Source organism: Aethalodelphis obliquidens, unplaced genomic scaffold (assembly GCF_003676395.1).
Source record: "Aethalodelphis obliquidens isolate GAN/ISIS:26980383/991018 unplaced genomic scaffold, ASM367639v1 scaffold20, whole genome shotgun sequence".
NCBI lineage: Eukaryota > Metazoa > Chordata > Mammalia > Artiodactyla > Delphinidae > Aethalodelphis > Aethalodelphis obliquidens.
The window spans coordinates 4,702,365-4,716,864 of NW_020837964.1; the positions used below are offsets into that span (position 1 = coordinate 4,702,365).

At 50.6% G+C, this 14,500-nt stretch overlaps 1 protein-coding gene across 10 annotated transcripts in view; it reads left to right on the forward strand.

The window, feature by feature from the left end:
* MBTPS1 (membrane bound transcription factor peptidase, site 1) overlaps positions 1-14,500 on the forward strand; it is a 50,021-nt gene that overhangs the window by 23,413 nt on the left and 12,108 nt on the right. For all 10 annotated transcript variants that reach the window (XM_027119137.1, XM_027119143.1, XM_027119144.1 and 7 more), the window contains 9 exons: positions 1,450-1,552; positions 2,862-3,013; positions 4,333-4,494; positions 8,620-8,764; positions 11,499-11,687; positions 12,122-12,294; positions 12,784-12,899; positions 13,393-13,549; positions 14,277-14,401. In XM_027119137.1, the coding sequence (XP_026974938.1) occupies positions 1,450-1,552; positions 2,862-3,013; positions 4,333-4,494; positions 8,620-8,764; positions 11,499-11,687; positions 12,122-12,294; positions 12,784-12,899; positions 13,393-13,549; positions 14,277-14,401 (1,322 nt within the window). The remainder of the gene's footprint in view (positions 1-1,449; positions 1,553-2,861; positions 3,014-4,332; positions 4,495-8,619; positions 8,765-11,498; positions 11,688-12,121; positions 12,295-12,783; positions 12,900-13,392; positions 13,550-14,276; positions 14,402-14,500) is intronic.

The following is a 14,500-nucleotide window of genomic DNA, read 5'->3' on the forward strand; positions in this document are numbered from 1 at the left end:
TGTGTCAGGGGCATCTCGGGAGAGGAAGCCCCGGTGTCGGACTCATGTCTGCCCACAGAGCCTCACAGCATCTGGTGTCCGCCAGCTGCTGGGTAGGCTGGGGGTGGCACGTGGTCACGGTGCCACAGCCTGAACGGGTGTGGCTCACTGCGGGGCCTCGGATAGGGCTGGTCACGTGACAGTCGTGCACTTGAAGAGCCCGGTTATTTATCGGAGGCGTGACGCTGCCCGACGTGTCCCCACGGGTACCCCTTCTGGGAGCTCTCTGGGGTCCGGCACCCTCGATGCTTAGATTTCATGGTGCCAAGGAGTCTGCAGCTGCACTTCCCCCTTCTCAGCACCAACAAAGATTTTCTGATGCTTTCCCCTGATTTTAAGGGTGTAAAGTATAGGGACTGGCAGGTAGAGGCAGGGTGGGAGCTGGTGTTTTTGCTATCAACTTCAGTGGGAAATACTGCCAGTGACTTCTGTTCTAATCTCTGCTCTTTGATGTCATAGAAATTTGTAAACTTTTACTGTCAGCCGATTAACAAATCACTGTTGGTGCTTCTGAACAACCAGCTGGTAGCATGCTGGTGGTGGGTAAGCTAAGGAGGTGATGCTAGGGTCGGCCCCGTGTGGTTGAAACAGTAGTATCTTGCTGCTGCTGTCGCTTCAGCTGCTCGGATTCAGTTGTGGTTCAGGAGTCCATGTTGTGGTGGTGGAGCGGAAATAGATAAAGCTGGGAAGTGCAGTTCCGTAAGTGGTTGTTTCATACTGTCAAATAGTTCATCTTGACTTACATCTTGACGCCGTAGTTTAAATGTTCGTGTCATTGCGGATCTAGCGCCCTTGAAGTGCAGGGGAGAAACACATGCTTTTTCACGCGCATCCGTGCCTTCCCGCTGAGGAGCCCGGGGTTACGGAGAGATGAGTGGTCCCCACGGTTCCCATGAGGAAGGGAGACACCTACCCGAGACCCGGGGAGAACTTGCACTTTCTGACGGTGGCAGGTGCACGTGTGTGGCTGTAGTTCCTTCCCAGAGAAGCCGGGGACCGAGCTCGGGGGGGCTGCGCTCGCAGCAGTTGGGAAGTGGTGTACGGACGTGTACGCAGGTGACGGGGCTGGTCGTGGCCAGTCTCGTGAAGCTCGGAGGAAGGGGACTCCTGCACGCCTGGCAGTAGTGAGGGCAGAAGAGAGTCTTGGGCCGGAGGGCGATAAGTTGACAGGGAGGAGGGAGGGAGGGGAGGAGAGAGGGAGAGGAGGAGAGGGCGTCTCAGGTGTGGGGAGACCACCGGGCCGGCAGAGGTGGCAGTGCCGGGCCGGGCCCTCCCAGCCGCACGCGCCTCGCCGCGGGAGAGCTGCTGTGGGCTCCGGCCGTCCCGGGGCTGCTTGCCCTTGTTTGACTCTCTCACTTAGAGTGGTTCCTCTCCCCCCGCCTTTTGTGTCTTTTTCTTGCCTCGCTACAGCACTCTGAATAACCCTGCTGATCAGATGGATGTGATCGGAGTGGGCGGCATTGACTTTGAGGACAACATCGCCCGCTTCTCATCGCGGGGAATGACCACCTGGGTAGGCGCTGCTCCTTTTGTCCGGCGTGCCCGCGGGAGCCGCGTGCAAGGGCCTCGGGGCTGTCTGTGAGCACGGAGAGAAAAGCAGCCTGGAGGCAGCCCGCCACGAGGACACGCTCTAGCGCCTTCCCTGCCGTGTCCCTGTGGCCCAGCGGGCAGGTGCCGGTTCTCACTGTTTCCCGGGTCCACTTCTTTTTAACTTGTTTCTGAGTAACTCGTCATTTAGGTCGGTTGGATTCATGTGCACTGGTCCTAACTGGTAGGAGGAGGGCCAGCAGTCCTCCGTGCTGGGTGGGATGATTTTTTTTGGCCTTGGGAAGCAGGAGAAGCCAGTGAGCATGGCTGAATATCAGCTCCCTAACGTGGGAATGATTGCATTTAGCTGGACAAAATTGAAACGACTCTAGCAAGGTAATTAGTTCAGCTGCGTGAGCTGTAATTATGTGGCCGACTCCTCCCATCTGAGCAGAGCTGGGGTCGCTCCCTCGGGCGGCACTTGGGGACCCTGACCTGCCCTCCGCGTCCCCCTGCTGCTCCGACCCCCCTGCCATGTCCTCGGCCTTTATCGAGGCCTGTGTTTTGACGGCATTTTGAGAAACGTTCCTGAATTACCTGTGGGGCTGCAGGTGAAGGCGTCTTTGCTCAGTGTCCCGCGTGTGAGGCTCCAGGGTCCATTTATGCTTGGTTGCCGGGAAGGATTTTGTCACTTCAGATTGGTGTACTTCTTTCTTACAGAATATAACTCCTATTGTAATTCTCACTTTGCCCCAGTTTCTGGGAAGCTTAAGAGAGTTCTCAGTTAAACTCTTATCCCAGGTTATTTGTATGGTTATATACTCACTCTTCTAAGTCATTCTTTCCCCTCTGGTGAAAGATTGAAATATCCAGTCATATCACGTACTTTTTTTCTTGTAAAGGAAAATGTTTCTTTTTTTTTTTCCTAATTTCTAATTTTTATTTTCTGATTTTTCTAGCATATTTCTAATTTTAAAATTATCTAGAAATAAATCAGTTTCCAGTTTTCAGCCTTGCATGTTAGCAAAATTTAAAATATTCACTTTTAAAACGCTTTATGGCATTACTGTCATGCTGGTCATTACAAAACGCACCAAAAATAATTTTATTTTGTATACTGTCATTTAAGCTTCTTCTGAATTGCAGTGAATTTCAGATGAAAACCAGCATCGCACTGAGGTTACAGTGTGTTTAGCTGACCCACATTCCTGTTCTGGTTTTATCCCCTCATAACTGCGCGTGGCCATGTGCCAGTGTATGTGCCGTGGTAGAGACCACCCTGCTTTTGTTTACAGGAGCTGCCAGGAGGCTATGGCCGCATGAAGCCTGACATTGTCACCTACGGCGCTGGAGTGAGGGGCTCCGGCGTGAAAGGCGGGTGCCGGGCGCTCTCGGGGACCAGCGTGGCTTCCCCAGTGGTGGCAGGTGCTGTCACCTTGCTGGTGAGGTGAGTGTGGCCCAGCTGGGAGGAGGTGGCGTCAGGGGACCAGGAGCTGAGTCTTGCTTGTCACCAGCTTGGCTGTAGGTAGAGCACATCCCGGGGCCTCACCCCATCTCTACAGAAGAGGCAGGAGTCCGTTCTTTCTTAGATGGTTCTTGTGGGCGTTAGATGAGCCCGTCAAGCCTCCTGCTGTCAGAGGAGTGAGGAGGGGAGGCCATTGTGTCTTCCGTGCCCAGCCAAGCGGCTTCTCTATGTACAGACGTTTTCAGTGGTGAGGAAGCTTTTGCTTTCCTCTTCTCCCTGCAGCAGGTAAAATGCCTCTGTGGTGGGTCAGAAGTGCTTTTATGGTGTGAGGAGGAGCTCATAACAGATGCCGAGTGGCAGAGAAGCGCTTCTTCGTTTCCAGCCTTAGAGCCCGGCGAGGAGCCAGAGCCTGAGCCTGGTCTTGCGCTGTCGGCGGGAGGGGGGCTGAGCTGTGAGCAATTCTTTTTTTCTGCCAGTAAGACTTGCTGCCACTTTCCTCCCCTCACTCCTCCTGAAGTCGGATCTCCTGTCTAGACCTATTAGAAAAGGTCCACCTACACTCCACGACCACCCATCATCGTAGAAAAATATTTAGCAACTTAGTAGAGTCAGGTTTTCCTTACTGTTTACTGGATTTTCTCCCCTGCATTTAGGGGCGTAAAATTGACTTGTATTTATAATACGTAGATACGCAGAAATGCGTGTTTTAATGCTGGTGTTCTACAGCAAGTGGGAATGTCTGGGCGCCGCTGCCCGAGTCCAGCTGCGTTCCAGTGATGAGCCCTCTACCAGGCCTGTCCGACCGGGGTGACGCGTCACACACAGGCCTCCAAACAAAACAAGCACTTGGACGCAGTGGGCCTCACTCCGAGGCTGGGCCTCTTGGCCACGCTGCCTCGAGTCCCCGCAGGACCCACCTCGATCCTTCCCTTCTCCCGGCCGGGCTGCGTCCACGTGTCCGGAGCCTGTAACTCCTACCTCTTCTTGTCTCCTGCAACCTCTGAGGTCGACTGTTAAGTTAGTGGGAAGATGTGTTTTCCCGATCGATTTAGTAAAAGCAGGCGCTAGCCCAAGAGTCCGTGTTCTCACAAGCCACGCGGAAGGCTGATGAGTGGTCAGTCCCTAGGCAGGTGCAGAAACGAGCACGTTCGTTCGCATCTTGCATGAGTTTTACCGAAGAAGCTCCTGTTAGATACAGATCAAGATTGGAGGTCACATGACTGCGCATGAACAGGGTAGGGATAGTCTGGTTTTCATTCTGTTGCTGAGAGAAAATGAGCGAATATGGTATTTGCCCCCAGCACAGTCCAGAGACGGGAGCTGGTGAACCCGGCCAGCATGAAGCAGGCCCTGATTGCAGCAGCCCGGAGGCTGCCCGGCGTGAATATGTTTGAGCAAGGCCACGGCAAGCTGGACCTCCTCAGAGCCTACCAGATCCTCAGCAGCTACAAGCCACAGGCCAGGTCGGTGCGCTTTCCTTTTGAACAGGCCTTCCTTCTCTGCACCGGCCTCCTCGGCACAGAGTATTAGCCTCCACGTGGAACCAGCCCCAGTCACACAGTGCTCGGGGGCCTCGGGGAGAGCTTTGCAGTGCTGCTTCTGCTGGGGCGCTGCCGACAGGATTGCTCCCCACTTCCTCATGTTCTGCCGTTTGTAACGTCAGGGGTTTCCTTTCCTTTGAAATCATCTTAGGTTTACAAAAATCTGCACAAATCGTACGGACGTTCTCATATACCCTCTCCTCGGCTTCCCCTCAGGCCAATACCTCGGTAGTCTGTGATTCCTCTGCTAGAGCCAACAGGTGCACCCTGATGCTGTGCTGGGGTTAGTCTGCAGACAGACGCGCAGTGGCCGGCTCCCCTCATGTTCTTTGGTCCAGGGTCCAGGCCCCACGTTGCGTGCAGTTGCCATGTCTCCCTGGGCTCCCCAGACCCCTGACAGTTCATCTGTCTCGTCATTCATGACTCTGAGTCCTCTGATGCTTTCTCGTGATTAGTGAGGTGCTGTATTTTTGGCAAGAATTCTTTTTCACTTCTTATTTTGAAATGATTTTAGATTTACAACAAAGTTTTAAAAATTGGTGCACGAGGACTCATAAACCCTTCACTACCTTTCCCTGATGCTAGCAACTTACATAACCATAGTAGAAGCCTCAGAGCCTGGAAGTTGGCACTGATACGTTACCATCTCCCAACCTGCAGACTGTATTTGGATTTCACCCAGATTTTTCCCACCCACATCCTTGGCCTGGTCCAGGATCCAGGCCAGCATCCACGTTGCATTCAGTCGCCGCGTGTCCTTGGTCTCCTCCAGTTGGGACAGTTGTCTCAGTGTCCTTCCTTTTGTTCTGGGTGGTGCTCACCTGCATCATGAAGTTTAGGTGATGTGTCAGGCTGGACCCTCCAGGAAGCAGGTGCCAACGTAGACTCAGACGGCCAAGAGACTTCCTGGGGGAGGGGCCTATGAAGGATGAAGGGGCGAGGAGGGAGGAGGACCCTCACACCCAGCACAGGTCTGAAATCTTCCCGGTCACCGAGATTCCCTGAACCGCAGTCGCCTGGTAGAGGCACCTGTGTCCCTCAGGGCTGGGCCTGCCCTGGTGCCCTCTGCGCTCAGTCCTTGGCACAGATGTAGTGGAGGGTCCTCTGGCGTCCGTCAGCTGGGCTCCGCAGCAGGAGATCTGGTGCGGTGAGTATCTCTGCCAGGTGTCCACTGCAGTGACTGTCCCTTTGTGACTGCGAAGTGTCTTGTGGGGACGCCCTTGAAGGTGATCTTGTTTCTTATAGCACAGGGAACTGTACTCAGTGCTCTGTGGTGAGCTAAATGGGAAGGAAATCCAAAAAAGAGGGGATGTATGTATACGTATAGCTGATTCACTTTGCTATGCAGTAGAAACTAACACAACATTGTAAAGCAACTATGCTCCAATAAAAATTAAAAAAAAGCAGATGATCTTGTTTCTTAACATACTTTCCATCACTAAGTTTAGCATCCTTTGGTGGTTCCTCCCTGTAACAGTTCTTACTGTAGAGATTGTCCCATGGTGATTTTCTGTTTCTCTCATTCCCTTCTGCATATATTAAATGAAATTCTGCTGTAAGGAAGAGCTGTCCTCCTGTCTTATTTATTCAGTGGTATCAGCGTGGACACATAGGTACTTATCTGACTCTGTGGGTCATGATCCATTAGTGTCATTGTTTATTGCTCATTTGTCCCAGGTTTGGCTCTCTAGGGCTCCCGCTGGTTGGCTCCCGTGTCTTTTCAGCACGTCTCCATCAGTTGGGGGCACTTTCTCACTTTATGGCAGCATTTCCGTGCCCAGTGTTGGTATCGCTTCTTTGCCCGAGCAGCCCTGGTCCTTTAATTGGAGAGCGGGTTTAGAAATGGACACCTGGGCACCAGGTGTGCTCTTGGCAGCTGTGCTCATAGCCCCTTTCAGCAGACAGAGCTGGCGAGTGTCTGCACACACACACACCTCTACCTGTTTCTATGTCTGTCCGTGAAGTCGTCTGTCTCCTGATCCCACCTGACGCCACGGCCCTCATCTTGAGTCTTCCTTCTTGCTGGCTATCCTTCTCTAGCAGCCAGAAACCTGGCTGTCACTCGCCACAATGTTTTTTTGCTCAGTCCTAGTACACACTTGTGGACAAGTTTTAGAACTGCTAGCTCGTACCGTGCTGAAAACAGATCTACTAACCAGAGGATTGTGTTTGTGTGTAGTTCTTTTTATCTTTAGCTTTATAGCATGTAGTCTACTGTTTGTCACAGTGATTTAGGTTAATATCTTCCTCCCCACTACACCCCTTTCAATCTGGTTTTGCTGTTTATTTTCAATGCAGTTGAGTTCATTTGTCAGCATTTCTATTTCTTTTCGGATTCCTCCCACATCCTGGTTGATTTCAACTAGTTATGTATCGGGTTATGACTCTAAGGTTGGAACTGCACAGAGTGCACCGGGCCAGGTATGGCTCCCCTCAACCCTTCTGTGCCGCTCCCCCTGCCGCTTTCCCTCCACCCCGTAGGTAACCACGCCATTAGTTTTTGCTTTATCCTTGCATCTCTTTTTTCACACGCGAGCAGATACATACCTACCGTCTCATATCCCCTTTCTTACGTGAAGGACAGCATTACTATAAATACTCTCTTGTACTTTTTTCACTTAACAGTATCCTGGAAATCACCTTGTGTCGGTTCACAGAGATCTTTCTCCTCCCTTTTCTTTTACAGCTCCATAGTGTAGATACCTCTGTTTATTCAAGCACATATCTATATATGGGCGTTGAAACTGTTTCCAGTATTTTGTAATTTTAAGCTGCTTGTGCCTGTGCATTTTAGTTTTGCTGGAGGTGCGTCTCCAGGGAAGATTCCTAGAAGTGGGGTTGCTGGGTCCAAGCTGAGAACAGAGGGCACTCTTCCAGGTCTCTCCCTTGCCCTCCAGAAGGGCTGTGCCGTGGGAGCTCGCCTGTCTGCCCGGAGCCTCACCTGCAGTGTCCGGCCATGCTCTCCTTTCTGCCAATCTGACACGTGAGAAGTGCTATCTCAGTGTTGTTCTAATTTGCCTTTCTCAGGTTATGAGTGAGTTTGAACACTTTGTCTAGAGTTAAGAGCTGTTTTTATATCTTTCTTGTGAAGTGTTTGTTCATTTCTTTCACTATTTTTCTTTTCTGGGGTTTTTGTCCCTCGGTTTTTATGCGTTCTTATGTTAGGGTAAGCAACCCTTTATTGCAAGTATTTCTCCCAGTTTGTTGGTTGCCTTTAGACTTCGTGAAAGTGTTTTCGGCCATGTGTTTTTTTTCTTTTTTAACAGCCGTATTTGTTAGCCTGTCGTTGCTGTCGCCCCTGGATTTTGAGGCACAGGAAGCCTTTCCCTGCACTGAGGTGAAGGAGGGACTCGCCCATGTTTCCTTCTAATGCCTGTGGGCTTTCTTTTATTTACTTGAGAGGATCTGATCCATTTGGAGTTTATTCTTGTGTATGGTCTGAGGTGGGGATCTAATTTGATCTTTTGCCGAATGACCACCCATTTGTCCCTGCTCCAGTTATTTAAAAGTCCATCTTTGCTCCAGTGCCTTGAGACTGAGTCCCGTGTCTGCTCTGGGGCTGGTCACATACTCGTTCTCCACCAGCCGCAGCCACCAGATTCCAGGCTCGCAGAGGGGAGAGGTGATGCCCACGCATCCCGCTGTGCTGCTGGTGAGGCAGGTTGGCCGGGAGGCCTCCGCAGCACAGGGCGTGTTCTGAAGCCAGGTTCCCAGACTTCAGCCGAGGGCAGCCCTGGAGGCAGGCCCTTCCGAGGCTCAGGGCCGCCCCGTTGATGCTTTCCAACGCCGTCTACGGTAACACTGGATTTTTTTTTTTTTTTTTTTTTTTGGCGGTACGCGGGCCTCTCATTGCTGTGGCCTCTCCTGCTGCGGAGCAAAGGCTCCGGACACGCAGGCTCCGTGGCCATGGCTCGCGGGCCCAGCCGCTCCGCGGCACGTGGGATCCTCCCAGACCGGGGCACGAACCCGTGTCCCCTGCATCGGCAGGCAGACTCTCAACCACTGCACCACCAGGGAAGCCCTGTAACACTGGATTTTTTGTTTCAGTTTGAGCCCCAGCTACATCGATCTGACCGAGTGTCCCTACATGTGGCCCTACTGCTCCCAGCCCATCTACTACGGAGGGATGCCAACGATCGTCAACGTCACCATCCTCAACGGCATGGGTGTCACAGGAAGAATCGTAGACAAGGTGAGACTGCCGTCTGGCCAGCGGTGAACTTAGACGTGGCCCAGATTTACTCCTGCAGTTAAAAGGGACGGGTCCTCCTCCTGCCTGGGTGCTGGGGGATTGGAAGTAGTGGTTTGTTCTCCCCTGAGCGCTTTGTGTATAAGTCAGGGATACAGTAATGAGGCCAGTGTGCCACTCTTCTACTTTGGCATCTTGGGTTTGACTCCTGAATCAGCTAATTGCATTTGAATCTTCATTTTTACAGTTTCCCGTCTGTAATTAAAGGCTCACTTACAATTAGTTTATTGTTTAATGAGGACACACGGGCCTTCATGTTTAGAAGGCATGGTCTTTATCTGAATTTTGTGTTTATAATTTGTTTTACACTTACTACATAAACATTATCACAAAAATAAAGGATCGGGAAAGAGAGCAGAAAAGCGACTTCAGCCCTACACACTCTAGAGCCACGATTTGAAAGAAAAAGTTCAAATCATATTTTCTAACAAAGCACTGTAGTTGTTTAAATAGGTGTGTTTAAATTGATTCAGTGCCCACCAGCACTTCCTGTGTTCGTCCTTGTGTTTTCATTTCCAAGTGCCTCATTTCATCCATTTCTTGATCGCAGGATTTCACTTTTCATGAAGCTGTCACAGAAAGTACATTTCTTATGATTTTGTGAGATTAATAAAGTCAGTTGCCTGCAGGAAAGAAAAAAAAGAATCTTTTCCAGCCCTTATCTGAAATAGATATTTTTAGTTATCTTTGTGTGGCAGACAAAAATTTAGTCTTTTTTCTTTTTCAGTTCTCACCTTATAAACATTTAAAAATGTTACTATACATAAGCACCGATGTTCTTTCTAATGGTTGTTTAATACTATGTAGAATTGTTGAAGCGTCACGTGCTTACTATTTCTTCTTACTTGAACAGTTAGGTGTTTTTCAACTGTAAACATCTCATTGAATATCTTTGTATATATCGTTTTCTTTTGTTCTGAATTATTAACATAAACTCCCTGGATTAGAATCCCAAGTAAGAGGGTGTGAACATTATTAATGACTCTTGGTACGTAATACCAGATTCTTTTCAAAAGAGGTGCATCAGCTCAGACTGCCGCTGCTGGTGTACAGAGGGGTAGTGTCTCTGCTCTGGTTGTATGTCCTTTTTTTCCCAGTTGCATGAGGTTTTAAAACATTGAGATAAAATTCACATGCCATAAAGTGCACCCTTTTACATTGTGCGGTTCAGTGGTTATTAGTATATTCACAAGTAGTGATGCAGCAACCATCCTACTGGATAATTCCAGAACATTTTCATCACTTGAAGGAGAAACCCCTGTTAACACTTCCCATTCCCCTTCCCCCAGACTGTGGCATTTCCTAATCCCCTTCTGTCTCCACGGAGTTCCCTTTTCTGGACGTTTCCTATAAATGGAGTGGTATGTTACGTGGTCTCTGTGACTGGCCTCTTTCACTGAGCGTAATGTCTTTAAAGGGGCTCATCTGCATTGCAGTGTATATAGTGCTTCACTCCTTTTCGTGGCTGGAAAGTGGTTCATTGTGTGGATGAGACCCCGCTTTGTCAGTCGGTGGACATTTGGTTTGTTTCTGCATGGTTCATCTTTTAACTTTAAATCTACAGGGGGTAGTCGGTACCTTGTTTAATGATTTGTAAGGTGCGTGTCTGCATGTTTGTTTGCTGATTATGTTTCCTCTTGTGTGAATTCGTGTTTCATTTCCTTGGCCCATTTTTCGCTAGAATTTAGGTTGTCCCTGTCAATCCGAACAAGATCTTCACTTCATAGAGAGATTAACCACTGCTGTATGTCATGCAGAACGATTGCCCAGATTATTGTTGTCTCTTCAATGTTAGAGGTGGTTTAAAAACTTGGGGGGTGGGTTCTGTAAAAGTTTCACTTTTACATGTAGTTGAATTTTCATCTTTTGTGAGTTCTTCTGTTTCAAAAATTAGAAGCTTATTCCTCCAGAAATATAAGAAAAATCTCAATTTTATTTTCTACTCACTTTCCTTTTATGCTTGTTAAATATTTAATGTTTTCACCTGTGTTGAGTTAACTTGGTATGTGTTACAAGCGATGGATAAAAGTTAATTTTCTTCTCTGTTGTTAACCAGTGGTCTTGTGCCCTACGAATGTTTTTCTTCTTTTTCACAGTTTTTTTTAACATGCCGACTCGCTTGGGGGGAGTATGTCGTTGCACTCTGGCTTGTGAGGGAAATGAGTAGTTCAGGTTAGCTTGAAACGTTGGTTCGCTGTGTGAGCTGATGTGCGTTTCCCGTCTCGTGCTTCCCTTTCGCCTGCCCCCAAGCCTGGAGAGGCCTCCTCCGGGCGCCGCGCACACTCCGCCTGCCCGGTCGCTGGCCCAGAACCTGACTGGTGACACTTGGCAGCCGTGTCATTTTATTCTTTTATTCCTTTCAAGCAATGTGATTCGTTAAGCGTACAGCCAGTTGAGATCTAACCCCAAACCTGGGAATATTCTTTTCTGTAAGTTCTCTGCAGATGCAAGCTCTTCGTCAAGCCATGTGCGTCCACACTCCCTGCCTCCTTTTAAGCTTGCAGGGAACTTGTCTTTAAAGGCGGGGTTGGTCAGCGGCGGTGTCCCTAGGCCCCTCCGGTGGGTGACGGCCTGGCGCTGCACGGCGGCCTTGGGCATGGGCTCCGTGGTACCGGCTGAGCGGGCGGTGACCCAGACGGAGCTTCTCACCCGAGCCTCTGCCACTTTCCTCCCGCAGCCCGAGTGGCAGCCCTACTTACCGCAGAACGGAGACAGCATCGAGGTGGCTTTCTCTTACTCCTCAGTGCTGTGGCCTTGGTCGGGCTACCTGGCCATTTCCATCTCCGTCACCAAGCAGGCCGCCTCCTGGGAAGGTGTCGCGCAGGGGCACGTCACAGTCACCGTGGCTTCCCCGGCGGAGGTGGACGTAAGTGCGCGCGCGGGGGCTCGTGGGCAAAGGGGGACGGGCTGAGCGCCGGGTGCTGGGCTGTGAGGCGCCATCCACGGGGTCCCGGCCCGGCGAGCAGGGGGGTCACAACCCACTTGGTGAACGGGGCGTGGGTGGGCTGTTCTGTGCCAGATTTCAGGCTTAAAATGATTGTAAAATGTAAGGCTCATGCTATGCGGTCTAGTCGTTTTTAGGAACCAGGTGCCTTAAATTTGAATTCTGAAACCATCATAATTGAATTCATAATTCTGAATGGAATTAATTATGATACACGAATGTCCTCTCCTACCATTGTTGTGAGAAATTCTTGTGTTCTGTTTGGGTTAAATTGATAAATAGAAATGAGGTTTCCAACCTGAAAACCTGAAAGTTTCTTCTGAGCAAAAGGGACGTTTCAAATTTATTTTTTTCAGTCAAACAGTGGTGCAGAACAGACTTCAACAGTGAAGCTCCCAATTAAGGTGAAGATAATCCCCGCTCCTCCTCGAAGCAAGAGGGTTCTCTGGGACCAGTACCACAACCTGCGCTACCCGCCCGGCTACTTCCCCAGGGATAACCTGAGGATGAAGAACGACCCTTTGGACTGGTAAGTGGCCGCCAGACCCGGCGTCCGTCCCCGCCACTGCCCCTGTCCTTCCTCCGCGGGGCTGGGACAGGAGGAAGGGTGATCAGTGGCAGTGATGTAAGGTCACCTGTGTGTGACCACCCTGGTTCACTCCCAGCATGTCTGCGTTGCCATGCTGAACTTGTCCAGTGCAGGCGGCTGTTGGCCTTTCACTCCCGCGTCACCGCTAGAGTGACGCTTCAGGGCCCTTCACGAAACGTTTCTTTGGCCACACCTTCTCGTCATCTCACCTCCTTCGTACTTGTGCCGCGCAGGTGATTTCCTGTTATCACCCACTTTATGTGCAGCCCGGAGAGAGCTGCTCTGAAAGGCTGACTTTCTTGCCAGTGGACTGGCTCCCAACCCTCTGTGGGCGGTGGAGCTGCTCCTTCAGAAATGCGCCCTGTGGCCACGTGGCTTTTATTCCGAGTAAGGACTGTTGGTTTTAGTGCCGGGCTTCCTGTGTTTCAGGAATGGTGACCACATCCACACCAACTTCAGGGACATGTATCAGCACTTGAGAAGCATGGGCTACTTCGTCGAAGTCCTCGGCTCCCCCTTCACGTGCTTTGACGCCAGTCAGTATGGTGAGGGACACGAGGTGCCGGCGCAGCGGTCCCGCTCAGCTGGGGAAGGGTGGAGGCAGGGTAGGCTCTCCCGTTCCCAGTGGCGGCCAGGACCAGAGAGAGTGGCCCATGTTCCTAGCGTTCAGCTGAAATGAGAAGCTCTCAGAATCACTGGGCACAAGGACGTTTGTACACTTCCGTTGTATTTTTTATTTTAATTAAAAGAAACTCTAGCACAGAATTTTGCTTCTCTTCAGGTGAGTGAATATCCTTCACGTAGAGCATCACCAGTGAAACAGGCCGCAGCTGGCTGGTGTCCGCGTACTGTTGGACCCTGATCCTTTCGTTTTCACCCCCTTGTAAAGCGGAACAGGGCACAGGCCAAAGTACTAGAGGCCAGTGACTGGAGTTGCTGAGGCCAGTGAAGTACCGTGCTCCTGAAACGGTGATGTCCTGTGGGTGCGGCCCTGTGGGCGCAGTGGCCGCTGCTCTCACCCTGGGCTCTCTCCCTCAGGAACGCTGCTCATGGTGGACAGCGAGGAGGAGTACTTCCCCGAGGAGGTGGCCAAGCTCCGGAGGGACGTGGGCAACGGCCTCTCGCTCATCGTCTTCAGCGACTGGTACAACACGTCCGTGATGAGGAAGGTCAAGTTTTACGACGAAAACACAAGGTACTGATACCAACTGGTGTTTGGGTAAGAAAGTTGACTCTCTGGGAATTAAATTCCACCCAGCAAAGACGTAGATTGTTTGGCCTGTCGGTGGTCCTTTCGGCTGTCAGGTTCCGACAAGCTGTCTCTTCGTTGGCAGAGATGTTCTTGAAAGTTGCTTGGGAAGGAAGTAAACTGCTCACTGACCCAAGTTGTGACTGAAAGGGTTCCTTGTCCTTGTTGATCTCAGACCCTTCGGCTTTAAATTTCTGTTGAGTTCTTTTCCGCTCTCCCACCTCTCCTGTACCGAATCTGTGTACATTTAAATGCACCGAGAAGACAGTTATTTAAAGAAACCTTTCAGTAGGTTGGTTATCGCTGAAGCATTCCCGGCGTGTTATGAATATCTCATCCTTACGATGTGCGTTCTTTCTTCAGAGTCTGTGCCTTGAACTTCATGAGCTTCTTTCTGCGTTCACTCATCCTCCCAAGGTCTAGGCTCTACGTGCAGCGCGTTTATGTTAACTGTGGCGCATTTCATGAAATAAGCTGGGCTCTGCTGTATTCTGCACGCTGGCGGCAGCATTTACATTGCAGTGTTAGTGAAACCCAGGCAGTTAGGCTCGTTTTTAGCTGAAACCTAGTGTGGAGGGGCTGGACTCTGGTGGGAGAAGTCAGCTTTGTGACAAAAATATCAGGCGTTCGTGGGACGCTTCAGTCCTTCATTAAGTCCCTGTCATTTTCACAGGCAGTGGTGGATGCCAGACACCGGAGGAGCCAACATCCCAGCCCTGAATGAGCTGCTGTCGGTCTGGAACATGGGATTCAGCGATGGCCTGTACGAGGGGGACTTCACCTTGGCAAACCATGACAGTAAGGTTTTGTGTTTGCTTTTAGTAGGGCTCATCATTCCCAGAGATGGGCAAGCAGAAGCCGTGCGTCTTTGAAGTCTTAAGTTTCAGAGAGAGAGAA